Below are 27,885 nucleotides of genomic sequence, written 5' to 3'. Positions count from 1 at the left end.
ACCTCCAGCAATCCAAGTTATTAAACTTCCATGAAATGAGGCAGAAATGGAGGTGTGAGATTCTCATTCCCATCTTAGTCGCATGGAACAACTTGGTCTATCAAGAGGCGCAGTGAAACCAAGTGGCTCAATTTTGTTCTAGTTGCTGCAGTATGTTGTGCTTTATGGAGTTTACAAGGCATTAAATGATTTGAAGGAGAAAATGTCACTATTATTTTGGGCTTCTGTCTATCTTATACAAACCACTATACAGTTTGAAGGCAAAGCAGTGAGACGTGATGTGTCTTGTCCCACAGTATTCCAGAAAAGGTGAGAGTGTCAGGACAGGGTAATCACTTCTCGGGTTTTGATCTATTTCTTTGGCATCTCCTGGGGAACTGCAGAATGAAGTGAGACTTCCAGAATGTCCTATGGGCTTCTAATGACATTTTATAAACTATCACGTTCACCTTTTTTTATATGAGCTGATTTCCAAAAAATATTAATAAATGTCAGTTTTGATGTTAGGATATTGGATATAGTTTTCTTCAATTCAGAAGTTGCCACAGTGGGTAAAGAAAGGTAGTTGGGTAAAATCAGTCTGAAGTGATTTTATTAAGTTTAATGGTAAACCATATATCCTTGTGTCTGTGAATCTGAAGAGAGTGCTACAAAGCAGGGAATAGTCCTTTCTGGTAAGAATTTTCTATATTGATTTGATTTGGGTGTTATTTTCAGTGCTTCCATTTGGTGTCTCTAACGGTACGTAACTTCACAATATTTCATCTTAGGAGCCTGGCCAAGTTTGCAGCTGCCTTGAAAAAATCCTAGTCAAAACCCATGTCAAATTTCCCTTTGAAGGCTTGCAACAGGAGCTCGATCAATATTGAGATCTCTGTTTTTCTGTCTTTCCTAATTTGCCATTTAACATGCTGTTATGTAAACCCTGATTCATCGGAGTTTTAGAAATACAGAGGTAATGTTTCTGTGAAAGTGCCACTGTGAGAGCCTCAAACTCAGAAAGGAATTTTCCCTTTCTGGCTGCAGATCTCACCCCCAGTCAATAGCAGGTGATACACTGCACTCCCTCTTCCTATCAGCCCTGCCTCGTTCTCTTGGAAACCGGGGGGGACTACCCCCATGCCAGAGGGTGAAGCCAGTTGTAGTCTTCCTGAGGGGTGTCTTATGTTGGCACTGTGCTCTAATTTTGGTGTTCTGTTCTTTTTTTCCCTAATATCTGTCCCTGATATGAAAATCACAGGCTTGTCATTCTCTTTTCCTTAGCTTTTGCTTTTGCCCCTTGAGTGCCTTACTCTACTTCCAGTCCCTGTGCCTTGTCCTGGCAGAAAACTGACATCACCAAGGAGAACTGCTCTGATGCCCTGCTGAGGCTCCTAACTTCTGTGAAAGGGAAGCCTCAGGGTTTCGAGGCAGACATGTGGCTCAAGGTTAAACAGTGAGGCTGAGGGCGTGGATCATCCCTGTCTTCTGCTTGACTTCTGTTCATCTGAACACACATCCATCATGCCCTAGCCTGCAGATATTAAGGGCCTTGATCTGTAAAGAAAAGTCATGACTCTCTTAAGCCTTGAAAACAGAGTGATATTACAAAGAAGTACTCCACTAGATTTTCTGAAATATGAATGACCAGTGGTAGTCATAGAACTGATAGAATGAGGTGCCCTGCTATTACTCTTCTCCCAGGCTGGGAATTGACCATTTATTCCTGCACTTTTGCTTCTTATTTGTTAATCTATTTCTAATCTGTCTTGGTGAACAAACACAAATCTGTAGCTGTTGTAGCAGCAGCCGCTGGTCTGTAATAAGCTGCTTGACAGATCTTATCAGAAGCCTTTCAAAAGCCTAGACTGTATCCAGCCATTGACAGTTGGTACCTGTTTCAGTTCTTGCAGGAGCTCTAACAAGGTAGGCAGGTACTGGATGGTACTGTGTTAACTGTGTGGTCTCAGTCATATTTTGCTTATTTTGGTTAGTAGCTGATTCAGTTTTAGGGGAAGGCACAAAACATCTTAACTCATTTAAGGAATTACTCTGATAGAGGCTCTAAGACAAAGCTTTAACTCTGTCCATGCTAGCAGCATAATTGTAGTGGGTGAAAATGTAATAGTAGCAATGCATGTTTAAAAATGAGATTGGGTTGGCAGGACCAAAACGTCTCTTGGCCTGAATGGAAGACATTCATTTGAATTGCTAAGATCTAATGCTCAGTTCAGAGGTTTGCTCAAATGATTGTTGTGGTATTTGTGAAGCTCAGTAGTGTGTTTTTCAGATCTATAAGACAGGTTTCTTGAGCTGTAACCTACTGTCATGGATTTCATCTGCTTCTGAAGAAGAGCAGTTTGCATCAGTTTCTGTATCATTTAGTTGGAAACCCAAAGGGGGTTGCATTTGTAATAATTTATCAGTTAGCAGTTTTTACCATTTAAAGTAGTTTCTCATTTTTAAAAACTACTGAAGAATTTCTCCATGCAAAATTTGTCCTGAGCACCACAAGTTAAATGCATCAGGCTTCATAATGGCTTGATGCTCTTCATGCTTACTCTCTATAAATGTCCTGTGTGTCTCTTTCTGCCCACATCATTCCACAGCATACTGTTATTTGAACTTGGATCCCAACAAAGTGAACAAGACCCACTGAAATCAAGGGAGAGCTTCCTGATGTAAATGAATAGAGAATTGAACCCTCCAAGACAAGCAACAATGCCTGCAGCCCTTCATGGGAATTTTTATAGTAGTCTTACTGTGTTTTCAGGGAAAGATGAATATTCAGTAAATGAACTGTTCTGAGTTTTTATTTCTGTGCTGGATATTGCCTTACCTTTTTCATACAGGATCCTGTTCACAGATACCAAGGTGTCTTACTGACATTTCCACCTGATCAGTTATTTTGATCTTTGCAAGGGTCATGAAAGCCCGCTTTCATGTACATTTTTCAGAGGGAGTCTGTGCTGCAATACTTAATCACCTCCTTCCACTCTCCTGTAGCATTGGTTGTTTATAAGGTCTTCTCATTGTAGAAGCTGCATGACAGTAATTTGCTGTGAAATGAGACAGAGCATGGAGATCTTACCGTCCCCACTACCTCCTCGGCTACATCAGAGGAACAAAATCAAAGCTAAACTATGAGAGAACCCGTATTTTAAAGTTTTGTATGTAGTTTTCTGCTCTTCCATCTTGGTGAGACATTCCAACTTCCATGTGTCTCTTTTGTATGAGTTGTTCCTGTGGTGAGTCCCAGACATCTGGCATTTACTACTGGTGGGCCCAGTACTGGGCCAATAGCTCTGGAAAGCTTTATCTCTCATCTTCACTTTATCAGATTCATGGACTCATATTGCATAGATTTGTAGAATAGCCGAGGTTGGCAGGGACCTCTGGAGGACCAACTCTCCCTTCACAAGCAGGGTCACCTACAGCAGGTTGCTTGGGACTGTGTCCAGCCTGGTTTTGAGAATTGCCACAGATAAGATACAAATCATACCAGCCTCCCTTCCTTTCCCTGAAAGAAAGAAACGTGTCGTCTGACTTGCATTTCTGTAAAGCTGTTCCCCACGCTGCAAGACCTGATTGCTCTTAAATTGGCTAAAATCCTGTGTCAGCCCTGAGGAAGAGCAGACCACAGTTAGATTGCTGTAGGAATATGCAGTGTGCTGTGACTTGAGGTCTCTCTCCTGGCTCTGCTAGGGTGGGAAGTTGTCTTACTGTATTCTCTGTAGCAGTTTTGTGTTTCTTGCATGTGGTCCATTATTTTGGCTGCTGAGAGAGGAAGGCAGAGCTGCAGCTCCTCCTGGTTCCTATCACTTTGCTTCCTTCCACCCGGTTGGTTGCTCTTTAGAATCCTGCATTTTCTTTGAGTCCCTGGTGTTGAGAAGGGGATGTGGGAAGAATGTTCTTGTCCTGCCCTCCTCTGGGCAGTTACATCAACTTGTGTCCACTGCTGGAATGAGAGACAAAAGAAACTGCAGTTAGGATGATATAATTTAAAAATGAAATTCACTTGGTATTGCATGGAAGAATATGTAGATATGCTGTGAAAAATATGACATGGTTCCATTTAGCAGGATTTTGTTTTGATTGTAAGAAACTGTGAGGAAAACACATTTCTAAAATGTTTGTAGTCTGCAATAGGGTTTAAGATTATCTGACTGCAGTCCTAGCTGTTAAATAATGAAGGAGAACTAGGTAATCACTTTATCAACTTGGTTTTGTTTTAATGCCACATGTTATCTCCAAACTTATTTGCTTTTTTTGTAGTGTGCTTATTTCATATGCTGAGGCAGCGTTATTTCATTTCCAGTTCTCAGTTGTCTGCTGATGCTTTGCTATGACACACAAATACATAGGTTGAATTTTTCAGTGGAATCAAAGAGACCCTCTAGAAACTGTCTCGCAATTCCATAGATTGTGTTAGAAACTTCTAATTGGTTTTCATATCATATAAAGTACAAAGTTAGTTAAAACTCTTGAAAAAATGGATTAGATTATAACTCGATATTGTTGTTTATAAACTAAAGTCTGTTTTTTTTTCTCTTGCTCCACTTCATTTCTCCCATGTACCCTTCACTATGATACATGAACTACTCTTCTGTGGTGGGTTGGATTAACCGTATGAAGTTACTATTAATTCCTGTGAAAAATGTAATCATGTAATAGAAGAAAACTAATACAATTAGTATGTTTACAGCTTAATTTATTTTTAAGCCAAGTTTTAGGTTGTCATTCTTTAAATACTATTCTGCTATATTTGCCTTTAGAAGCCTCTGTTTGAGTAGAATTACTCATTTCTTTCCTTTTTTTTTTTTTAAGAATTTTTAATCTCTGCAAGAGATTTATCAGTGGAAGTTATTCTTATTCCTCACATTATTTTTAGAAGATTGGTACTTGGTGCATGAAATGAAATCCTGGTGTCTGCCACAAATTAACAGCAAACAGACTGAGCTCTAGGGCATTAAAAAGTCGTTATCTTTAGCTGTTGCATTTCAGCAGCAGTTCAGCTCTGGAACTCAATAGAGAAATCTAATTTCATTAGGTGGTGATGTCATCGCTATTGTTGCAGGAGCCTATTTTAAGACTGTGGCAAGTTTCATGTAGAAATGACAAACAGTAATAACAATCACAAGTAGTCTATAAGCAAAGAAACAAGCTTCACTTGTTAAGCTCCTGCTGTGGTATATTGTCACTCCTGGACTTAGATAATACCAGTAAGTACAGCAAATGGGGTTTGAACTCTGCCTGCCTTTATACTCTGTGAGCATCTTGTATACTGCACCAATTTTGTTTCTGTTTTTCTTTTCATCTGTGTTTAGTGTTTTAATAGTTTCTCCACAGAGCTCTTATCCAGTGGAGTTGACTCTGGAAATTTTGAGTGAGGAACTAGCAATTTAGAGAGGTTAAAAGTGTGCTGGAACCAAAGCTATCAATCCTGTGATACTGATACTACACTTGACAGATAGATTCTGCGTGGGGGCAGAGAGAGCTGTGCTCTTAGAGGAGCAGAAAGTGGACAGGCAGACTGTTGGGAAAGGGCAGGTGAAGCTCTGGTCTGTTTGCTAGGGCTGCAGGAGAGTGTTGCAGGGAACCCAGGTTGATGGTGCAGCTGAAGGCAGGGACAACTGCATGTTTCAGAGTTCCTTGTGCAGTGTTCCTCCTCCTCCTCCTCTCTTAGAGCTTACACCTCTCTGCAGTACATGTGCATGGAAGCCATCAATTGTAAATTCATGGCCAGGTGCTGATGCTGTGGTAGAGCCCTTGTGCATAACTTCCAGCTGCAGTATGTGAAGACACTCATTGAGCAAGTGAAGCAGTTCGAGGGTATGAGAGAAGAAATATATGGTATTTGTGATGAAAATCAGCAGCATTAGAACAACACCTATCCAAACATCAAAATATGTTTATTTCTCTTCGTTTTACCTACTTGAAAATAATATGTATATTTCAGATGTGTGGTACATTCATAGTAGAATTATAGAATAGAATCATAAAATGCTTTTGGTTAGAAGGGACCTTTAAAGATCACCCAATTCCAACCCCCTGCCATGGGCAGGGACACCTCCCACAGACCAGGTTGCCTGAAGCCCCATCCAGCCTGGTCTTGAACACCTCCAGGGATGGGGCATCCACAGCTTCCCTGGGCAACCTGTGGCAGGGCCTCACCACCCTCTGAGTGAAGAATTTCCTCCTTAGAGCTAGTCGAAATCTACTTTTTTTTCTAATTCAAACCTGTTACTTCTCTTTTGTGAGGTATGATGCAAGAATTAGTTTGAAAAAACAGGAAAAAACAGGATTTGGATGTCTTGTGTTCTGTCAGTTCTTTGTTATTGTTGTGGTCTCTGGGACTGTCGTTAGATGGAGTCATGAGAGCGGCTAGCTTTGCTTCAGTCTCAGGCTGAGCAGATTCATCCTTGCATCCTGCTGAATTACAGATGCTCAGCACCGGGCTGTTTACGTACTACTTCCTCAGTGTGTAGGGGGCAAGTTCATAGTGACGATAGTGCAGGAAGAAGTTTTAATTCAGGCAGGACTGTTTTAAACAGATTTGAGGCATCTGGTGAATCTATACTGTTAAGTGCTGTGTTTAATAGTGTCATCAATGGTATTGAGTCCAGGATTAAGACACTTAAAATTTTATGTTTGGAAGAATGGGTGTACATGTGCACTTCATGCCTGAGCTCCACTGATACCAATGGGGATTGAGTCAGGCCAGCCTGGGGAGTGATTCAGGTTATGCTAATGTAGGCACCTAGTACCTGCTTTCACAGCTTCCAGTGCCCTAACAGGACCTTAATGTAAGCATTAAGAGTTTATGGACAAATGTAGTTGTCTTCATCTTGAGCTGAATCCTACCCTACTGCTTGGAGTTACCTTGGCTTCCTGTACCACAGCGTTACAAGCAGAAAGCTGAGACCTGCAGAGGAGAGTAGGATTTGATGAACAACCCGGAAGAGTGAGGGAAGATGATCTTCCACTGTACTGGATGATGAACATGCAGCGTGTTTTATCCATGCCATGAAGTATCCTGAACCTGGAAGGACTTGGAGTGTTATGTCAGCTAGAAGGGCTGTGCTACACTAGTAAGTGGTGTGAGTATCACCCCAGTTGTAAGCATTTCAGGTCCTCTTTTCTGGAAATGAGTCTCATTACTGTAAGGGTTTCCTATCCCACATGTAGTAGTATTTTTTACTCAGCCAAGGACTGGTTTGTCCTGTATTGATTATTATTGATGTTATGTGGAGGCACTGTTCACAGTCCTTCACGCTGATTCTGCTCCAGAAAGCTTGCTGTTAAAGATTATAATTGTCAATGACAGGATGATAAATGTACAGGTAGGGTGGCATGGGAACAAGGTTAGGGATGAAGAGTTCTGCACATGTATTTGTAACCTCAGGAACACGGAAATAGCTGATTTACAACGTGTTTCCACATATGTTTATAAATGACCATTGATTTTTAAAAGGTGATATACTCTTTTTGAGCCCTGAAATCCTTTCTTTTCTACTGAGATCCTGAAAATCTCTTTTGAGATCTTACAAGTTTTTATCACATGTAGGAAAAAAAGTGGATACACCAGAGCAGCGTGTGCACAGATGTGCATGCTAGAACTCTGTAAATGTCATCACACTTGCATAATAAAGTTGTGCTTATTACAGAACATCTGTGTCTGTGTTGAAAAGACTTGTTCAGTGGTTTCTTGGTGGTCATTTGGTATAGCATTAAATGTGTAAATAGAGGGAGTATTTGCTTTCAGGACGTGGAGTAATACATTAAGTACAAGTCTGAGGAGATGTATTTGAAGGTACAGAACTGATTCCTTGGGTTGTCTTGGCTCTAAATCGTGAGCAGATTGAGCCCTCTGGAAACCACTAGGATTAGGATTTTGCCTTTTTATTATAGTCTTCTTGTGCTCTTTCATTGAACTGTAGTCCCAGTACAGAGCTAACAGTACAGATTACACAGTATCAGGAAAAGAAGATGAGAGATTTGGTGCATGTGGGGCATGCTCTGCTCTGGTGTAGGTGGATGCAGCTCCCAGTATGTCAGTGTAGGACTGCCCATGGATGTAAGGGAAGACATACGACTGAAAGGATGGAAAATAGTGCAGAGAAGGCTAAGTCAATAGAAGAAATGAAATGGAGACTAACAGCATTAGCCTCCTGCTTTCTGTGTCCTAAAATAATTTAAGCTAAGACCTAGGGAGGCCATTTATTAAAGATTTAAAATGGCATGTTTGAAAAATTGAATAAACTGGATGTTGAGAACTTGACGAACACTCTGTCTCAGGATTCACAGGAGGACGTTGAGGTCATATGCTGGGGTTGAGTAGGTATTTTTCAGAAAGGACGATGTTATAACTGTAGTGGAAGAGAGAGGGAAGCAGTAGTAATGCAACTGATCCATTGTACTGTAGGTAAACATTCAGCCTGAGCTGGGAGAAGTACTGCTATCTTGTTCCATGGATACAATCTCCTTGTGGTTATCAGGACAGTTAACAGCAAGGTGAGACCTCAGAAGGAAAAGAACTTAGTACTCTGTTTTTTGGAATAATTGAGGTCTAGGAAATGAATGCTTAAAAACTAAGAGGAATAAATAATACAAGAATAAATCTAAATACTATATATAATGTATATGGATATAAATAATATAATAATAGGATGATAGAGGAATAAATAATGCATTGCATGGATCAAATATTGAATACAATTTTTGAAGAAAGAGAACCTAGAATTATATTAAATATCTGATTAGTGTCATTGTAGTGTCTAGATAGATAAGCAAGCTTAGCATGAGCTGGTATGGTTTAACTTAAATCTGATCTGGGTGAGGCCTGGTGCATGTGTTAGAGACTTTTGAGGTAGGCAGTAGTGAAGTAATATTTCATCATCGTGATCATTGCACTCATTTTCTGGAGCATGGCTAGAGACCATGATAGTGGATGTAAATATCAGGTTACATAAGATAAATTTCCTATGACATAGGTTGGGAAAGGTAATCCTACTCTCTGCCCCTAAATATTCAGAATATTCCTAAATTCCAAATTTTGTAAGTTCGTATGGGTTTTGCAGTCAATGAAAGATGCTGGAAGTTATTGATTGATTCCCTGAGTCCCACATAGGCCAACAGGCTCTCATCTCTGCACTGTGTTGTTCAAGCTCTGTGTGTGGGCTTTAAACCTCTCTGCTGTCTTTGAAGTAGAAATTCTTTTTCATCTGTTTTACACGCGGGAAACTGCTGTGTAGGCTAATAATGTGTGTTTTCTCTCTGAAAATTCAGTAAATAATGTCAGAGAATGGAAAAATATTCCATGTTGCACTTCTTTGAGTTTTAGAGTATGTTTCATCTAAGGTAGTCTATTAACATCAAATACAAATTGCATCGGAGACGAAGCTTAGAAAAAACCTGTTGTTCCCCACTGTAGCAGTGAAATTCTTATTGACATTGTCCTTACGGTCCCCTTGCTCTACTTCTGTTTTGCCTTTGGATCAGTACTTATTTGATAGCCCAGTCATTCACCTCCTTTCCCCTGCACTTTTGGGAGGTACATTACTGCAGCACTGAAAGGTAGCACAGACTTCTCGTTCCCTGAGGAGTTGAGAAAAACATACTTTCTTCCCTTTTACTTTCATGCTGGATTCTTTTCTCTTTTTTTGTGTGTGTTTGTTTAGCTGTATTTTATACCAGAGGAACAATGTTTGTGATGTGGGTGTTGTTTTGCTTTGATGTTTAGCCATCCTTGAAAGCTGTTTACTGCTTCATGTGCTCCCTCGTCATGAACACTCTTAAATAACCTGGCATCATGACAAGATGTTTAAATCCACGAGTAGGTATTATTAGCTGTTTGTGTTTCTTTCAAGTTTTTGGTGTATATATAGAGAGACACTTCTTCCACACTACGAAGAAAGAAGGTAGAAGTTATGTAAGATCAAAGCATCCACTCTCTTTATTTTTGAATGTAATCCCTGGGTGATGCACCATGGGCTAGCAGGAAATTTGATCTTTATTGACTCAGCCACCTAAGAGAAAGAAGTAAATAGGTTAAAAAGAAAAAAAAAAAAAAAAAAAAAAGAAATTGGAAATAGCTCCCGTGGAGCAAAGCTGTCATGAAGCGGATTGATTCAGCAGTGACAGAGTTACTTTATTGACTGTGAGTCCTTAGTAAATTAAAAAGCGGGCTGAATGCGTTAATCTTTTGTGTGTGTGTGTGTGTGACAGTGACAACTGAGAATGCTCTGTCAGGATAAAGACACATATAGGAGTGTGGGGATGTTATCTGCTTCAGTCAGTAATAGGCTTTTCAGAGATAAGAACGGGGTTCTTCAAAACCCTTCTGGGTTAAATGCTCTCTACTGTACAATAGACAAAGACCAGAAGTACTTTGGCTTGGTTTTTAAGCCTTCAGGTGCAGGTATTATAGATGAAGGCATAAAACATTAACGCAGAAATTGCACTAATTTTTCTTCAAATGTTCACAGTGGGTTCCTTAAATTTGATTCTCTTTCTGAACTGCAGTGTCTAATTTGTTAAGAGAAAATTGCAGAATTTCTGTATTCTTCAGCTAAGGATATCTGTCTGCTTCATAAACAGAAATCAGTTTTGAATTTGGATTTTTGACTCTTCCCATTACAGCTAATTACTTAATGTCATTGCTCATTTGCAAATAAATTAATCCTTTATTTATATTTTGCCCCAAATCATCATTGCTTGACATAAGGGTGAAATACATTTAGAAGGGGAACAGCCACACACTGTGAGATAATAACACAGAAACTTTTCCTACACAGGAGAGTAGGGAGCAGGGCCAGAGCTGGGATCCTTTGCTGGTGAGGATTAGATTTGCCAGATGCTTCATACAGCCTGAAATGTAAATCCCCACATGAAAATGTGAAAGGGGCCAAGGTCCTCTTACAGGTCCTGGAGAGAGATGGGAACTGGAAGTGTAGGAGACCCTACAGAACGGGCAAGCACTAGCTCTTGGAGAAAATGTAACTCTTGAATGTCATCTGCAAGAACTGGGCTTTGTTGCTACTACCAGATAGCGGGACAGAGGGGTAACTAAGCCTCCAAAGAAAGAATCTGGACAGTGTCTCTTTTTCAGTTTATTCTGCTACGCTCCTGAAGAACCCAGTCTCATGCTCCTTACACCTGTCCCTGAGCAGCAGCTGGACAGAGAAGCAAAAGAGGCTGAGGTGTCCTCTCATCCCTTTAATCCAACCACTTCTCTCTTCACTTCTTCTCATGCCTTTCCCCTACTTGCTGTTCTTGATCAGTCATCCTCTGGTTTCTTTACCTTACCAGAGTGCTACTTTTCACAGAGGCATGTGCCTAGCCATGCTTTGTGTGGCGCAGCCCCCTGTTAGATCTGTGAAGCTTCTTTACCTGGAAGAAATTGCAATGTGCAAGGGAAGGAGTATATTAGAAAGTGGCTGCCATTCATTTTTTTGTGTAGCTGTTGAAATGTTTCATAGTAATTAATCAGAGCTCACAGGTAGGCTGTATTCCTGTTTTTCCGTGTTTCCTTTACCCTTTCTGTCCCACTGTTCGTCATGCTGATTTCTTTTCTCAAATTTTATGTAGTTCATCAGGAGCAGAAGCTGGTGCTCTATGTAGGTGGTATTAAAGCATAAATATTTTTTTCCCTAAAAATGTAAATGGCATTGTAGTTTGCTCCAGTGTGCACAACAATAAATAGCAATAGTTGCAAGTGGTAATTTATAGTGTTTAAAACAGTCTTGTTTTATTGTCTGTCTTTTTTTTTTTTTGTGCTGAATGACTAATCATTGCACCATTGTTTTCTTTTGATTAATGCATCTGTATGCAGAAGCAAAACTGCTTAATTTGTTTCAATCTGGTGTAGCGTAGTAAGTCTGCTTTTAAATTGCATCCTTAGTAGGTTACAAATCAGGTGGCACCACTTTTCATGGTGTTTGTTCTCAGTGTAGTTAGAACCATGACTTGAATGATTTTTGACCACTGTTTTTTTTATCGTTAAGTCTTAATCATTTGGCATGCTTAAAGGACCTGTTCCTTGTTCTTCACAGCAGGATTTTCTCTCATTTGGGAAGTTTTGTAAAGCTGAAAGCATTACCTCAGTATATTGGCATGGGTAGAAGCCAGGTGGCACGTAAGAAAAGGCTGCTCTGGTAGTTGGCATCTTAGTCAGGATCTTGGGAGACTCCTTGTCCTTTTTGTGCTGCAGAGCTCTAAGAACGTGGACAGGTTGGAAATGATTTGTCTGCCCTAATACTTGTTCTTTAAATGTTATGTATCTACCCTGAGTTAATTGTCTCAGCTCAATCTGCTGAGAATAAATGGGCATTTCTAGAGGGCTTGGGGTCATCCCACATCACTTAGCTGCATTTTAGACTATGATGAATTGCCGTGCGGAGATACTTTTCTCTCTCTGCATAAACCTTACAAAAAGGCAGTAGCTGACTGCCTTATCCAAGTTACACATCTGGGCTAGCAAATGACCCCTCTCCTTAGGCAGCTGCCTTTAGTTGTAAGGTAATCATCTCTTCCTACATCACAGGTATGTATAAAGATTAAACAGAGCTCCCATGATCTTGCAAATGAAGTTGTTATTGTGAAAATAAACTATTTATTTTAGTATCTCAATTGTATTATATATAAGATAATGTGTATAAAAAATTTTGTGACAGCCTTAGATTTCTGAACACACTGCTGAAAGGAAGAGATCTGAAGGATGCAGGATAGAAACCTAGAGGCTTTTGTTCCTCTAGGACATATGTAGCTGTTTTGTGGCAATATTCTGATTAACACAATGAGGAGACAAACATAGCTTGAGACTTGGAAATGCCTGGCATGTCTGTGATGCTCTGTAAGTCGTACTCATTGCTGGTGGTCGTTTTTGTTTCTTTTTAGATTGTGATGGATTTCAAACACCCTGATGGCCACACAGTGGCAGTTTTGCTGCCCCGATGCAGTTTATTGGTGATGTCTGGAGAATCCAGATACCTGTGGACACATGGGTATGTGTAAGAGCCCTTGCATGCTGATAATAGGAGGAGAAAGTATATTATTCATTTGCTTTGATAATGTATTAAATGTTATTATTCATTTGCTTTGATAATGTATTAAATAATGTATTATCTGTATCTAAAATGACTCTGTATTTAAAATTACTCTGAAAGAAACCAAGAGGTTTTAAGATAACTATACACATTCTCTCCTCTGTCTAGATTCTGCTCAGGTTAAATTGAAGAAAAAAAAAAGGGAATTTTAGGAAGCTAGTTGTCAGTCCACAAGGTCACAAAGGGAAGTCCTCCTGGGCTCTTTCCCATTGATTTAGGACCACTTTAACTACTGATAAGGCTGCAGTATAGTGAACATGTTTGGGATCTTAGGAAAAGAGATTTCTTTAAAGGTGTCTTGAGGCTTTGCTTATTGTAGAGTTTCAATAAGATTTTTAAATCGTGCACCACTGGGAAATACTTACAATAGGAGCACTGAAATTGACAAAGAAAGCTAAAAACTTGGTGAGGATTGAGAGTGACAGTAGTGTACTTCAGAGGAATAATGTGTAAACCCTTGTATTGGACAAAAATGCCCATGATAAATGTTTCTTCCTTTGTTTGACCCAAGCAGTCACTGGTTACAGCAGTGAATTGGAGAGACTAATTACATTGTGTAAATTAAACATCAAATCCTTTTATTGGCAGACTTTCTGCCTTTTAATTTTACTGGTTAATTTGTATTATGAAAAAGGGTGAATATGAACTCCCCAATGATGCTTACATTGTTCATTTTTATAGAGCACTTACACTACCTGTATATTCCCTCATTAAATTAAATAATTGTAAAAAGAAGCTGGCACTCCTGACATGCATTATTATAGAATCATAGAATCACAGAGTCATTAAGGTTGGAGAAGTCCTCCAAGATCACCTGGTCCAACCATCCCCCTACCACCACTGTCACCCACTAACCCATGTCCCCAAGCACCACGTCCAACCTCTCCTTGAACACCCCCAGGGACGGTGACTCCACCACCTCCCTGGGCAACCCATCCCAATGCCTGACTGCTCTTTCCTAGAAGGAACGTCTCCTCATTTCCAACCTGAAAGAAGTCCAGGGCAATGAAGTCCAGCATTATAGACTTCTTACTCTGTTCTGTCAAATACTGTCAGTCTTTTTTGGAAGGGTTGTCTACAAATCTGAGAACATAGTTGCTTCCATGTCAGTGATGTTGCTGGCCTGGGGACCAGGAGGTGGCCCAGGGGAGCTGGCAGGGCGTCTCCAGCCCTGGGACTTTCTACCCATATATTCTCATTCCTGGTGCTTGTCTGCCTTCCTTAAAAATAGTTTTTCTGTACGATAAATATTTTTAAAAGCAGTAGTGGGTCAAGATGCTCAACTGAGGTAGATGGGTAATGGAATCTCTTTATTTCAGAATGGGTAACGCTTTTTATGTTTTTCTTTTATCTTTTTTCTTATTTTTTTTTCTGATGTTGCAACAATAGGTACTTCAGATATTTCTCTCAACTTCACCTGGTGCACTTTGTTACTTAATGGGCATCATCTGAAACCAAGGAGAACAGAGATAATAGGGTGGGCTTGCACAGTTTGCCAGTAAAGAGCAAGTTTTCCTTCATGCTAGTGAAATACGCCGTTGCAATTAATGAGATGAATAATCCAGCAAACAAGTGTAGTTAATTCACTTGCATACATAACATCAATATGTATTTAAGATCGTTTGTGATGCCTTTTATCTATTCCCCAGAAATCAAATTAGAGAGCAAAAGGTTCATTTTTGGAATCATTCTGGAAATGTATTCACTTTGTTTGTTTGGGAGCCAAGAGAACTAGAGATTTTATTTTAATTAACCCTGTTAACAAAAGGTGCACAGGAAAAGGATTTTTACAGCATTTTATTGTTGACATTGAGAATATTGTTATCAGTCCAGCCTTTATCTAGCATTCTTTCTTGTAGCATGGACAAAAGGAGAAAGCATGTAGATTGGAACCACAGAGCCCAGAAAAAGAAGACTTATATCTGAAAATATTCACAGCATTCACAGCTTATTGCTGCAGATTCAAAAATACTTTATGTAAAGAGAAAATCAAATAGCAAATCTGCAAACTTGGGATTTGAAGTTCTGCTGTCAAGGGAATCTTGGCCATCATTAGCTGGTTATTTCATCATAGTTGTAATAACTGCCATGGACAAGGCAGTTTTCTTATTAGATCCCATGCTTCCCATGGCTGTCTCTGGGAGATTTCTACTAGGTCTGCCCTGTGTTGTCTTTGTGCAAGATCTTCATGGACCATCAGTGATTTCCAGACAGGAAGGACCTGTGCTCTTTCTCTGTGATGGGACTAATGATTGGCTTCCCTGCGGTAGGAAAGGTGACATACAACAAAGTACTGTCCCGCTGATCAGGCTGCCTTCTTGGCATTCACATCATTCTGCTGCTTGGTTAAGCACAGGCACTGATCAGTAGTTTCGTGTGACCTGCAAACAAGTTCCAGTAGCAATAAGAGTTGAGACTGTTCTGCTTTATTGAAAAATATCAGAGACTTTTCCCCTTGCTTCTAGTTCAGCTTATGAGGGTTAAACACAGCTAACCAATATGGAAGTCAGTTTTATACTGAGAGTTTTTCCTTCTGGGAATCAAGGACTTTGAAGTCAGCAGCTCTGAAGAGGCTTCACTGAGGCCAATTCCTTAGAGATGATCTCTTTTTTTTTTTTTTTTTTTTCCTTTGGAAAATTTCTGCATTTGTCTCCTTGATGACTAAGTTCAGGAAAGGGAAATGTATCAGTGACAGTAGCAGCTTTGAAGTACCAAGCTATTTCCCTAAAGAGTTTTGATTTTCTTCAAAGAATATCTACTTTATCCCATGTGCAAGTGATAGGAAGCCACATGTGGGTGCAGCTGTATCTCTTATCTCATGTTGTGTTTCCCGTTTTACTTTCTCATTTTCCTCTTGTCAATTTTAAGAGATCTACTGTAGAGCTATTCAAAATTCTACATTGTGGTGCTTTTTGCGATGTAAATCTCTTCATAAAATTGTTTGAAACTTTTTTCACCTCCAAAAAATGTTCCAAGTTGCTTTCATTTTATGAATTTTATGCTTCCAAAAATGTTTTTGTTTTCCATTAAGATCTGTGTCAAAGCCAGAAGTAGCTTACGAAGCTCTGTTCCCAGTTCACTTGATTGATAGATTTTCGTCAAGAAAGATGAACAGCAGAGCTGCACCCTTCAGGCATTTTTGCAGATCTCTGAAGTGCTAGTCTTTGCATCTTCTGCAGTCAATAAATGGAAAAGCAATTCTGTTGCAAAGCAGGCTTTGTGAAAAGGCTCATTTGTAACAAGAACCTTCAATCTGCCAGTTTAGAGCTGGTCAATACTATTCTAAGTCCATAGCCTCCATTTTTTCTAGTGTATTTTATCTTTAATGAATATATTTCAGATAAAGGCCTAAAAAATAATCGAACTTGTGGAGGGAAAAGAAGTAAGGAAAGGGAAATATAGTTCCTTTCAATTAAATAACACTTTAATTAACATCATTAGTTTATGTGTCAGCACTTCTTTTTTTGTTCTCTGAAATTGAATAAGCTGAAAATAGAAGCAACAGTACATTAAATGGCATGTTGTAATCACACTTGTCAGAGCATTTAAGAATTGCCTTGTTATAAAGATGGATTGCTTATTTTTTTCTGATGCAAATTGAATTATTCGTTGATTTTGTGTTACTTTGTTTTAGGATTACACCCAGAAAATATGATATCATTCAAGCTTCTGAGCTGGGACAGAAAGTTGGAACGATCACTGCTGATGTTGGAGATTTAACACTAAATCAAAGGAAAACAAGGACATCGTTTACATTCAGGAAAGTGAGGAGAAGCCCTTGCAACTGCAGTAAGTGTCTTGAGGTGATCTCCCAGTCAAAACTGTTATTTGCATATCATCAATATGTAAGCACATTTCTTGAGCAAATTGGTTTATGCCTTTAGATAATTTTGGCAGTCCTGGGAGTTGTTCCTAAACACTACGGGGTTAGCCATGCAGTATGGTTTGAATTAGTTGCATCTGCGTGGTTGCTGGAGTTTCAGTATACAGGAAGGTATTTGTCTAACACTGGAGTCAGATGATTAATACAGAATTTTGTGTTTTTCTGGGACCTTAAGTGCTGGAAGAATGTAATATAACAGAAGTAGCTACTATTCTTCAGTTCTGGGTATTTGAAGTGGACTGTAGTTTTGTGGAAATAAGTACATTAGAGTGGGAAAAGCAGTCAGATCTGCAATGATAGAACCATGTAAGTGCCTTAGGGCAGTACAGATAATAATTGTTTGATTGCTCAGTTGTTATGTGGAACCTGAAGTCCAGTTGTGCCCTCAGAACAGCATTTCATAGGAATTTCAGAGGCAGAATTGCAATGGCATGGTCTCTGATGCTAGGGGCACTGTCTCAGTTTTGAAAACACAAACCTTGTTAATAGAGTAGGATGAGTGATCGCTGTAGACAGCCTCTGGTACACATGGGCAGGTTGCTTGCTGTAAAATCATCAAACGGTGCTGCAGTTTGACCTGTGTTTCAGTTCTTAAAAGGTAAAGGAAGGAATGAAACACTTGTTGCAATTTAATATTTCACTTTTATTTTTGTTTTGTTTTGCTAAGTAAGTTTAATTAATATGAAATGACTTTGTTTAAAAAAAGATGTTCTTGTTTGCATATCTGTTGGTACATCTAGTTTACCCATCTGTCTGTGACAGCCAGAAAGGACAGCAAAGACAGGTACAACCATCGTTTCCCCACAATGAGATGGAAGCCTCGGAGCTGGAGCAGGAATATGTCCACAAGGTGTATGAAGAGATTGCCACACATTTCAGCAGTACCAGGCATAGCCCGTGGCCCCAAATTGTGGAGTTTCTCAGGTCACTACCAGAAGGGTCAGTAGTCGCTGATGTTGGTTGTGGAAATGGGAAATATCTGGGCATCAACAAGGATCTGTACATGGTAAGTAGTAGCCAAAGTCATTTGTTTTCATTAGTACTAGCATTTATTCTGTTGTGCAGTTGTACTATGTTGGAGCTTCAACTGCAGGAGGAGTGCCAAGAACAGAAAGCTGTTGCCTGATCCAAGATCAATTACCAATTGTGTTAGGCTTCCTGATCCATTTGCGATGTGTGTTAACCTTTCAAAACAATTTTTGCTTTGCAAGTCAGAATATGTTAAGAAAAAAAATTGTGATGGGTGCAGTTGATTGAAAATTTGTAATGCATGTTATTGGTTTTTTGTTATTGTTATTAAGTAAGATTATTAAAGGGAAAATAGTTGGGCAATTTGAATTCTTCCAAGAAGTGGCTGATGGGTGGGAAATGCAGTGTACAGGTTGCTGAGGTCTCCATGGACATTCCTTGTTTTAATACATCTTCAGTTCCCTTTGGCCTGATGGCATGGCTCATTTGTGAATGATACCATGGTTGGCCTTCCCACTGGAATCTGTGCATAGTCCCGGTAAATATACCAACATAAAATGCGTGCGGGAGTTTCAACTTCAGCACATGTTTCTATAATTTCTCTCTCACTCTTTTCTTCACTTTTCAGTCGTCTTGATGTCATTGTTCCTGTGTTCTCATCACCTTCCCTCTCGCACAGTCTGTGCTTAGCTCAGTTTTACTTCTCTCCCTTCCTATTATGGGATCATGAAGCACATACAAATATGGACCAACAGACTGTTTTACTGCAAATGTTTCAAAGACTTTCTTGCAGGGTCAAACTTTTTGTTGTTCCTTTTACCCAAAGCAAAACTTTGAGAGGTGTACATTAAGCTGTCCCCTGTTCCAGAACTGATTCTTTCATGAAACACTTAAAAATCCATCAGGCTTGAAAGATTCTATGCAAGGCAAAACATTCATTATCAATAATAAAAGTCAGACTTGTTTGTCTGTTGCAAAAGAGAAACGAGAGTTTCTGTACTGCTATTTATATTCAGCTATAAGACATAAGTTGTTATTTACAGCCCTGTCTGTATTTGTAATGCATTTATTTTCATTACAGCTCTTATAAGATAGAGGAAAAAAAAAAAAAAAAGCAACTGATTTATAAGTAGGCATGTTTGTGCCTGACTGCAGTAGCCTGAAAATAATTATTAATGTTCAATACATTTCAGTCTTCTGCTCCCAACTAATCGCTTTCCTGTAAGAAAAATCAGCAAACCTAACTAGAGGGGAAAAAGGTTTTCCAGGGCTTCGTGTAAGTCACCTGGTGCTAGAATGAATTTGAGAAATTGCTGCTGTATAGGTTTCTGGTAGGCTTTTAAAGTGAAGTCTCGGTGAGGTTCGGAAATTCCCAGGACCAGGCTGTGTTCTGGAGCCCACAGTTAACCAACGGAGGGAAAGAAGGATCATGCCTCTGCTGGCAGTCAGCTGAATGCCAGCCCTGCCCTTCTGTTCCCTTGGGTATTAACTCATCTCCTACATGCCTGCAGAAGTCCCGAAAGTGGAAAGTGAGAGTGAAAGAAAGGAAAGTTTTAAAGCAGTTGAGACAGTTGAAAATAAGCATCTGGAGATGGTTTCCTCCAGCTGGCCACTTACCATGGGTTAGGCATGGATCTGAGGCTGAGGGGGTGCTTCATGCTTTATATACCAGGTGCATTGTTGGGCTAACAGGACGGTCTCTAGATACAGGGCACCCATTTCCTCCCTCGCTTACTCCTTGTAGCTCGTGAGCATAAAGTCAAGGAGGAAACTTACTCATCTGCATCCTTCCTTCACAGGATTGCTGTGCCTCTTGGTAAGTTTTTATGCACAGTGCATTGGAGCTCTGAATCTAGTTGGGAAAGGAGAAAAACAGGACAGCCATGCAGCTTGGAAATGTTTTTCTCAGAAATACTGAAAATTAGGCAGAGGGACCTGAGACAAGCACTTTCTGAGGTAAAGTGATGTACTTGAAAGGTTACTGTACATTTTTAGACAGGATGCTTCCAAGTAGCAGCTCTAACGGTGGGTCACAGCTAAGGTATCTCTCTTGATGTTTTAATCTTCAGGCAGTGCCTGAAAATGTCTTTGCCGTGGCCTGAGCAGTTGAATTTGCTTCAGTTTCTTTGGATGATTACATAGAGCCTTACCTACCCGGGTATCATTGTGTTACAACGAAATGCACGCGAGTCCAGCTGTGCTCAGTGAAAATGACAGCACTGCAACAGCTGCATTGTTCTGACACAGTCAAGGAACAGCAAATTCGTGACAAGCACAAGTTCAGGTTAAGAATGTTTGAGAGAGAGAATCTGTGTCTGATGTAGTTAGGGCAGAGACTGGAGAAAATCTGACTTCTAGTTTCAGATTACTTTTGTTTCTCTGTCTCCCCCAGCTATGTTTATATTGGAAGGAATGCAAATAGAGATGTCTACAGGTTTTTTGTTTGTTTTCCTACCTAACCTCATTTGGGGGGATTGATTACTTTAACACTATATATGTAAGCGTTTTCAAGCTTAATTTTCATATGTATAAGCAGCACTTTTATTTTTATGGAACGCAGTATTTCAGCCTTTCCTGTTCCCCCATCACCACAAGGGTTTCCTTCCAGAGCCTGTTGACATCATTGCAGTGTATCTCATCCATTTTGATGAGCTGTAGCTCTGTCTCCCAGTGTCCAAGCAGGTGTGGTGATGTGTAAATCACCACAGAAATGTGCAGCATTCCTGTGGGGCTAGTGTGAGTGGAAGCCATTGAAGCCTTTCAGTTTTGTGGTTAACACTTGCAGTTGAACTAAAACTGGTGGGAAAACCAGTAATAACTGACCGTGCATTGGGTAGCTGTTTTTCTTATATAAAAAGAAATGACTTGACTTGCCAGAATACTGATGCTAGGAAGAAAAATGATGACAACACAGGAGCCTAAAGGGTTTGTTTTAATACAGACATTCCTATTTCTGCGTTGCATGTCATTCAGAGGCACTCAGTAATGTTGTCTGTATTTCATGTGACCTTGTAAATCACCCCATGGCAGTGAGATGCGTATCTTCCTTTATTTTTCCCCCCTGCATTATTGTCCCAACCTGTTACCAGCTGGAACTGTAAGTACATGTAAGTTCGATTTTGTGAGGGTGTGCGGAAGAGGGACTGTGAAGATCAGCTGCATTAATGTTGCGTACTTGTGAGTGGTTTTTAGTTGCAATGGATCCATGCTGCTTGAGAACAGATTTCTATCTGAAGGCCTTAGTAGTGAGGAAGGACAAAACTATCTGGCCAAGGTACACGTAGAGCCAGGTCACTGTATATTTCAGTGATTGCAGGGTGAGGCAGAGGAACCTTTCCTGCCCTTTTCTCTCACTGAATTAGGAGTCGTTAAACTGATGGGAGTTCGGGGCTCAAAAGGAACTGGACAAGAGCAAGACAAAACCAGAATGAGCACTGACTTGCTCAACTTGGCTCTGTTGCTGTGTAATTGAGGAATGAGCTTCCCGGTTTAGTCCCAGCAGTTTCCATAGGCACCCTGACTGCATGCGATGGAAAAACAAAGCACCGCGTGAAGAGAACGCTGAAGGCCTGGCAGACCAACTGGAGCAAGGAGATTTGTCTTCCTTGCCGTGTCTGCGCTGGTGTTTCTTCCTGTGTGTGTGCATTAGTGCTGGAATGTAATTTGGTTCCTTGAGGCTCTGACGCTATTAGTTATAGCTGAGGTGTTCCTCCGGGGAGCCACATAATTGCATTTGGTAGTTGCATTTCAGAATTAGATGTGGTTTTCTTCATCAGTTTCTAATGTGCTGAATCAATCAGGTTCCCAGATACTTAAATGAGCTAATTCAACCAGGTAGAGTTAGTAATAATGAGATAACATAGAAAATATATAATGGTGGGCACCACTGACCTGTCTTTACCTATCTTTATTTAAGCCTGTAAGATTTACCTTTTGCAGATTTGCAGTACCGTTACAAAGCAAGCTATTTATTTAGTGTCTTATGGCCCCTAATGATCAATTCCAAACAACTGCATTAACAAGATTTTATAAAATTTAGTTTAACAACTCCTAGCTGAAATGGGGTAGGTGAAGTTGCCTGAGAACCTGAAGGACTGGGATGGGATTTCTGCCTGTCTTATCCCTTTCCGAGGAACCCAGTGCAGAGCTGCTGGAAACTCAGACAAATCACAGGTTTTACATGTCTTTCTCCCTTCCCTTCTCCCCATCTTTTATCTTAGTCTTTTTTGATGCTTCTTTAATTTGTCTAAAGGTTTGATAATACACATTTCCTGGCTTAAAACAGGAGTTGGATGTAGATGGTTTTATCCAGATAAAATGAAAATCAGTGGCAGATATACCTGTTTAAAAAAAAAAAAAAGTGTACCATGAGCCTCAACAAATAGGTGTCAGTGGCCACTCTGACTCTGGAGCTCCTGTGATCACAAAAACAGACAAACAAACAAACAAAAAACAGTGAAGAAGTTTGTACGTGCCTGACAAAAAGGCAGGGATGTAGGGAATGGCTGCCTGGAGTAAAATTGATGAATCCTGAGAAGCAGACATCCTCTGGGGGAACACTGAGAGGAGCAGAGCAGCTTGCTTGGAGGTGGACTGGCTAAGAGCTGGGTTCAGCTGAACAGTCAGCCATGCTGTTGGGGATACATGTAAGAAATTGCATGGCTGAAGCAAGCAGTTTGATCTGGAAAACTTTGAGAAAAGTGTAAGAAATATTAGAGAAGACTCAAAGATAACGAGAAATAGGGAACCTTAAAATGTATACAGCTTGGTTCATCAAGGAATATGCTAGATAAAGATTTTCTTCTTTTTGGACACCGAGCTAATAGCACTTTCTCTACCTTTCTACGTGGTTCTAGGAGAGCTTAGCAAGGACAGTATCCTGTGCTAAACTTCAACATCAGAAATACAAACTGGCGAAAATTAAAGCATTCCAGTTTCATTTTAAGATTTTTTAAATGATTTGTGTTTAACTGGAGAAAGAAAAAAAAAAAAAAAACAAAACTATTTTGAATCAAAACATTTCTTTGGACTATTTTCTGTAAATGAAGCTTCATCACATCAAAGCTTCCACTTGCTTCAGAACTAGAAATCTGTTAGTAACAGGACTGGAAGAAGCTTAGTTTCAGGTCTCTGTCTCTTGCTGTAAATGTTTTCTTATGGGATGTCCGTCTTGTTTTGGAAAATGCCCCATATGTTAAAAATCATAGATAGAGCCAGTTTCTACCTATAAGCTGGCACTACACCGCTGAAGTTAGCTGCTTTTTGCTAGGTTAATGGTTTCAAAGAGACTGAAACCAACAGATACTGGTTTTGAATGAATGCGTTTCTTGTAAGCTACAAAATACAGGAATGTGGTGACTAGAAGTCTTGTTAAAATATCATGGGGAGGTTATTGAATAAGGGTGCTAAGTTTGGTTAGCTCCAGCACCAGGCAGGTTTGTGGTGACTCCCCAACTTCAGTATTTATGCATATATATGTAGCACCTATTATAAGGTAAGCATTAAAACCAGTTTAAAGGTAAGCCTAATATACCTGTTTCAGAGCAGCTGTGCATCCAAATTGATCCATTTCAAGGCTTCAATTTTCCTTGCAAAATGGAATATTTTTGCTTGGATGTAGATCCACTTTAACCAGTATGACATTACAAGGAAGCCTGACTTCGTAATTATTTGATGTAATTTAGATGCAAATGAGGACTTCACATTCTGGCAGTCGTGCCTTTGTTCTTGTTCTCAGTTCACTGAATTTCATCAACATACAACGTAGTCCTTTTCAAGGTCATTTTAGGAGGGGAGGATCGAACTTCACTCTCCAGCCTGTTTTTACTGTGGTAGTGTAGTGCCCGAGCAATTCTTTCTGGGAAAGCCTGTGGAAGTTGCAAATGCTCTTCCTTCTTTTTTGGTTTGCATCAAATTGGACCCTTTGAGCTTTATTAAGTACCCCATGCTAATGTCTTAATTGCAAAAGTAGTTGAAGGCACTGGTAATGAGGTGTGGAATCACCAGCATGCAGGTTGTCAGCTAAGCCTGCCTCTTGATGAGAGTAATTTAAAGATACTTCAGTTGGTTTCCAGCATGAAATGGTGGGGATTTATGTGTACTTCCAAGTAGACAAGAGTTCCCTCTTTTATTCACTTTATGCTTCAGTAAATTCTGAGAAGAGGCCAAGAAATAAATGGGAAGGAAGCAATACTTGGATTGATCTTGATCTTTTCAGGTCCATTCAGAGCTAATTGGCAGGATGATATGTACATAACCATAGTGCTGGCTTTCTGGAAAATGATCCTGGGTAGTCAGACTGGCATTTCCACAACAGTTTAATTTACTTTGGACCAAAAGTCAGGGGCATCAGTAGACAGAAGCTCACTTGGAAGCTTTCAGGAAATCTGACTGGGACAGAATCATGTTTTTCCTCAAAGTTGTGATGGTAGGTGGAAAGCTAAAATAAACTGAACTGATAAAATGAGAAGTTATGTTGGAAAATAGATTTATCATTGCAAATAGACTAATCATTGCAAAAGAGATTTTGAATTTTAGCAATGCTGTTGTCTCTACTGGGTTGATTAACCAGAGCAGTTTGCTATTCTTCTTGCATCAAGGACAGTTTAGTATTCTTTTTGCATCAAACAAAATAAACACTGTCAGAATTACTTATATAGGAACCTGAATCTGTGCTCTGGTATTTGCTTGTTGCTAATCATTGAAAATCAAAATAAACGTAATATTCTGATGCAGGCTGAGTTTGATATATATGGCTTGGTAGTGGGGCTTTGGTTTGAGTAGTGAATGTTCGTGGCTGACATGCAAACGAGTGGTACATGCCTCACGCTGTCTCCTCTTACAGAAGAGTGTTGACTAGTTTGGATTTATTATTTTTATGCAAATGTAAAAAAAAAAAAAAAATTTCTAGACGCTTTTTCCTACTATCTTTGACTTAAACACTGGGTAAGATTCAAAGGCCAAAAGAAACATTTAATGACGTGTTCTGAAATGCTTCCTGGGGATCATTTTGTTTGGACTGTACAGGGACATTGAAAATTTTGTTGTGCTGAATAGGAAAGCTTAATCTTTTGTGCATTTTGGTGCTGAGGTTGAAAAGGACTGTACCTGAACACTTTCTTACACTGAAATGACAAAACCTGGATGATTAATGAAGCTGTGTGACATGCCTTAGAGATGCCACCGAAGTCGACACTTTGGTGTTTATACTTGTAGATTCAGCATTTGTGAGTTCAGAATTCGGCTGCTTAAAATGTCATCGGATTACAAGTAGCAATTGAAAGGAGACAACGATACCGAGGTTAGGTTGGGTCATCTCTTCCGTTACTATTTTCTGGCTCCTATGCTATTTTTGTGACCAGTTTTGAGAAATGTTAGGCTGAAAGCTGTTCTGTCGTATGCTGGTTCAAAATCAAGGTGCTATAATGAGCTGTCTAATAGCCCATCTGTTATCTTTCAGTTTTAAGTAAACACTTTTTTTCTTTCTTTTTTGTCCGTACCCAGGAATCATATTTGCTGCTTATTTGACACTTTTCTCATGCTCACTTGCTTTTTTGTTTTGAACTAAAATGTGTTACCTTGCTAGGAGACTGTGATGACTCCATTAGTGTAAGCATCGAGTGAAAATCATTTTCCAGTCTTGTAATTGTCCTCTTAGGAAAAGCTTAATGAAACACTTTCTGTTACAGATTGGCTGTGATCGCAGCAAAAACCTTGTGGATATTTGTGGAGAAAAAAATTTCCAGGCTTTTGTGGGCGATGCCCTGTCAGTGCCAATGCGAAGTGGTTCCTGTGACGCCTGCATCTCTATCGCCGTCATTCACCATTTCTCAACAGCAGTAAGTCGCCCCCCTGTGCTCCGCTGTACTGCTGTATGGCTGTGCACAGCTACTAATGGTATAAAAATCTGCTGGTTTGGGCTCATGGGAGCACAAGGGAAGAACAAGCGGGGTGAAATTGAAGACTAGCGTTTGCTATTAATTCAAATAAGCTGTTGTCTGAGCAGAGTTAAGCTGTTACAGTGCTGCTGCCTTTGAGACGTTCTCTTTACATTCTCCCTGTCAGGTGCATTTGCTCCTCCTGGCACTTGGATCTCTGGGTGTTTGTGTTTCATTTTGTTCTGCTTAAAATTAATGACTCTGGGGAAGGGGCTTTGCTTTGGGAATCAGCAGATACGTTACTTCCTAGCCCAGATCTTGAACAGATCTCATCGTTTTTCCTATGTGCCTTCATTCTTCATCTACAAAGAACAACAGGGAGACTGGTCATTTGTCTGCCTTCTGTCTGGGTTGTGTAAGCTTCTCCTGTTTAGCCTGGAGAAGAGGAGGCTCAGGGGAGACCTTATAGCTCTCTACAATGATCTTAAAGGAGGTTGTAGTGCGATGGAGGTCAGTTTCTTCTCCTAAGCACTGTGATAAGACAGAAGGAAGTGGCCACAAATTGCACTAGGGGAAATTTAGGTTGGTTACTAGGAAAAATTTCTGCACGGAAGGGGTTGTGAAGCATTGGAACAAGCTGCCCAGGGAAGTTGTTTAGTCACCATCCATGGAGGTCTTAAAGAAATGTGTAGATGTAGTGCTTAGGGACTTGGTTTAACGGTGGACTTGGCGGTACTAGGTTAAAGGTTGGACCAGATGATCTTAGAGGTCTTTTCCAACCCAAATGATTCTGTGATTCTAAGAGTTATTTACCAGTGCTTGGCCATTAGTGGATTATGGTGCTCTGTACCCACGCATGTCAGGCAGAAATGGACGTTGCCCAAAATGCAGAGTGGAAAAAATTCCTCTGGTCTTCATTGCATCAGGGGGTGAGCAGACGGACGGCAGTAAGCAGGACGTGCTGCCAGGTCTGTTATTATGTCTGTTTATATACTAACTTCCCACTTCTGCTTTTCTGTTGTAGGAAAGGAGGCTGGCAGCTCTCCGTGAACTAGCCCGGCTTCTGAGACCTGGGGGAACAGCACTCATTTATGTCTGGGCAATGGAACAAGAATACAAGAACCAGAAGTCTAAATACCTTAAGGAAAAGCACAGCAATAAAGACAAGGAGGAGGAAATCAGTTCTGGCATGGCCCAGAGACTGCCTGGTGATCAGATGCCTGAGAGCAGCAGCCAAGACTCAGCGTGTACTGACCAGCTCCTCGACAACTCCAAGGACAAAGGCTGTGGTGCAAAGCCAGTGGCGGACTGCAGACTGCCCGTTCACACCAACCGAACCTCCTTTCACTCTCAGGATTTGCTGGTTCCCTGGCACCTGAAAGGTGGCACTAAAAAGAGAGGGGAAAGTGGTGAGACTGTGTTGTTTCCAGCTGGCTCTAAGGAATCGCAAGGACCCAGCCCTGTTTTCCACCGCTATTACCACGTCTTCTGCGAAGGCGAGCTGGAAGCAGCGTGCAGATCCCTGGATGGTGTGAGGGTTCAGAAGAGTTACTATGATCAGGGAAACTGGTGTGTGGTTCTAGAAAAGTTGTAGTCCTTGGTATTTCCTCCATTACCTGTTTTTTTTCTGGAAGTACTTTTAATGCAGGCTATACCTATTACCTCTTTTAAAATAACAGAATAAAAGGTTGTTTACTGAATTAGTAACTATCACTGTGTGCCTGTGTTAACTAAATAAGGACCAAATTCAGATATTACCTCCGTGGAGTGTTTATTTCACTTCTGTGAATTACAGGGAAGAGAATGCAATGAGTAAAATACTGGCCATGGAAGTCAGTAAGGCCACGGTTGAGCTTTTAAAGACAAAAGGCCTGGTTCTTCATTCTCTTACGCCAGTTTATGCTGATATTGCTGTAGTGGCCTTGTGGTGTGGTGCCAGCTTAGGTGGCCCTGAAAAATTCAGGAAAAAGATTAAATTAAGGGCAGAAGCAGTGCAAATTTTCTGCAGGGTAGATTCAACCCATAAATGCTGGTAGCTGGAACGAGTTTTATTTATTGTGCTTCAGAACTG

The 27,885-nt window shown here is 40.2% G+C and overlaps 1 protein-coding gene across 3 annotated transcripts in view; it reads left to right on the top strand.

The window, feature by feature from the left end:
• ALKBH8 (alkB homolog 8, tRNA methyltransferase) overlaps nucleotides 1–27,530 on the top strand; it is a 47,963-nt gene extending 20,433 nt beyond the window's left edge. For all 3 annotated transcript variants that reach the window (XM_082752035.1, XM_082752034.1, XM_082752036.1), the window contains 5 exons: nucleotides 12,877–12,983; nucleotides 16,720–16,874; nucleotides 17,709–17,974; nucleotides 25,626–25,775; nucleotides 26,839–27,530. In XM_082752035.1, the coding sequence (XP_082608161.1) occupies nucleotides 12,877–12,983; nucleotides 16,720–16,874; nucleotides 17,709–17,974; nucleotides 25,626–25,775; nucleotides 26,839–27,408 (1,248 nt within the window). In that variant the 3' untranslated portion in view covers nucleotides 27,409–27,530. The remainder of the gene's footprint in view (nucleotides 1–12,876; nucleotides 12,984–16,719; nucleotides 16,875–17,708; nucleotides 17,975–25,625; nucleotides 25,776–26,838) is intronic.
• The last annotated feature ends 355 nt before the right edge of the window (nucleotides 27,531–27,885 follow it).

The sequence above is a fragment of the Aythya marila genome (genome assembly GCF_965140915.1).
Source record: "Aythya marila genome assembly, chromosome: 1".
In the NCBI taxonomy this organism is placed as follows: Eukaryota; Metazoa; Chordata; class Aves; order Anseriformes; family Anatidae; genus Aythya; species Aythya marila.
Note: the sequence above shows the minus strand (reverse complement) of the source record. Positions and strands in the feature narration are given on the sequence as shown.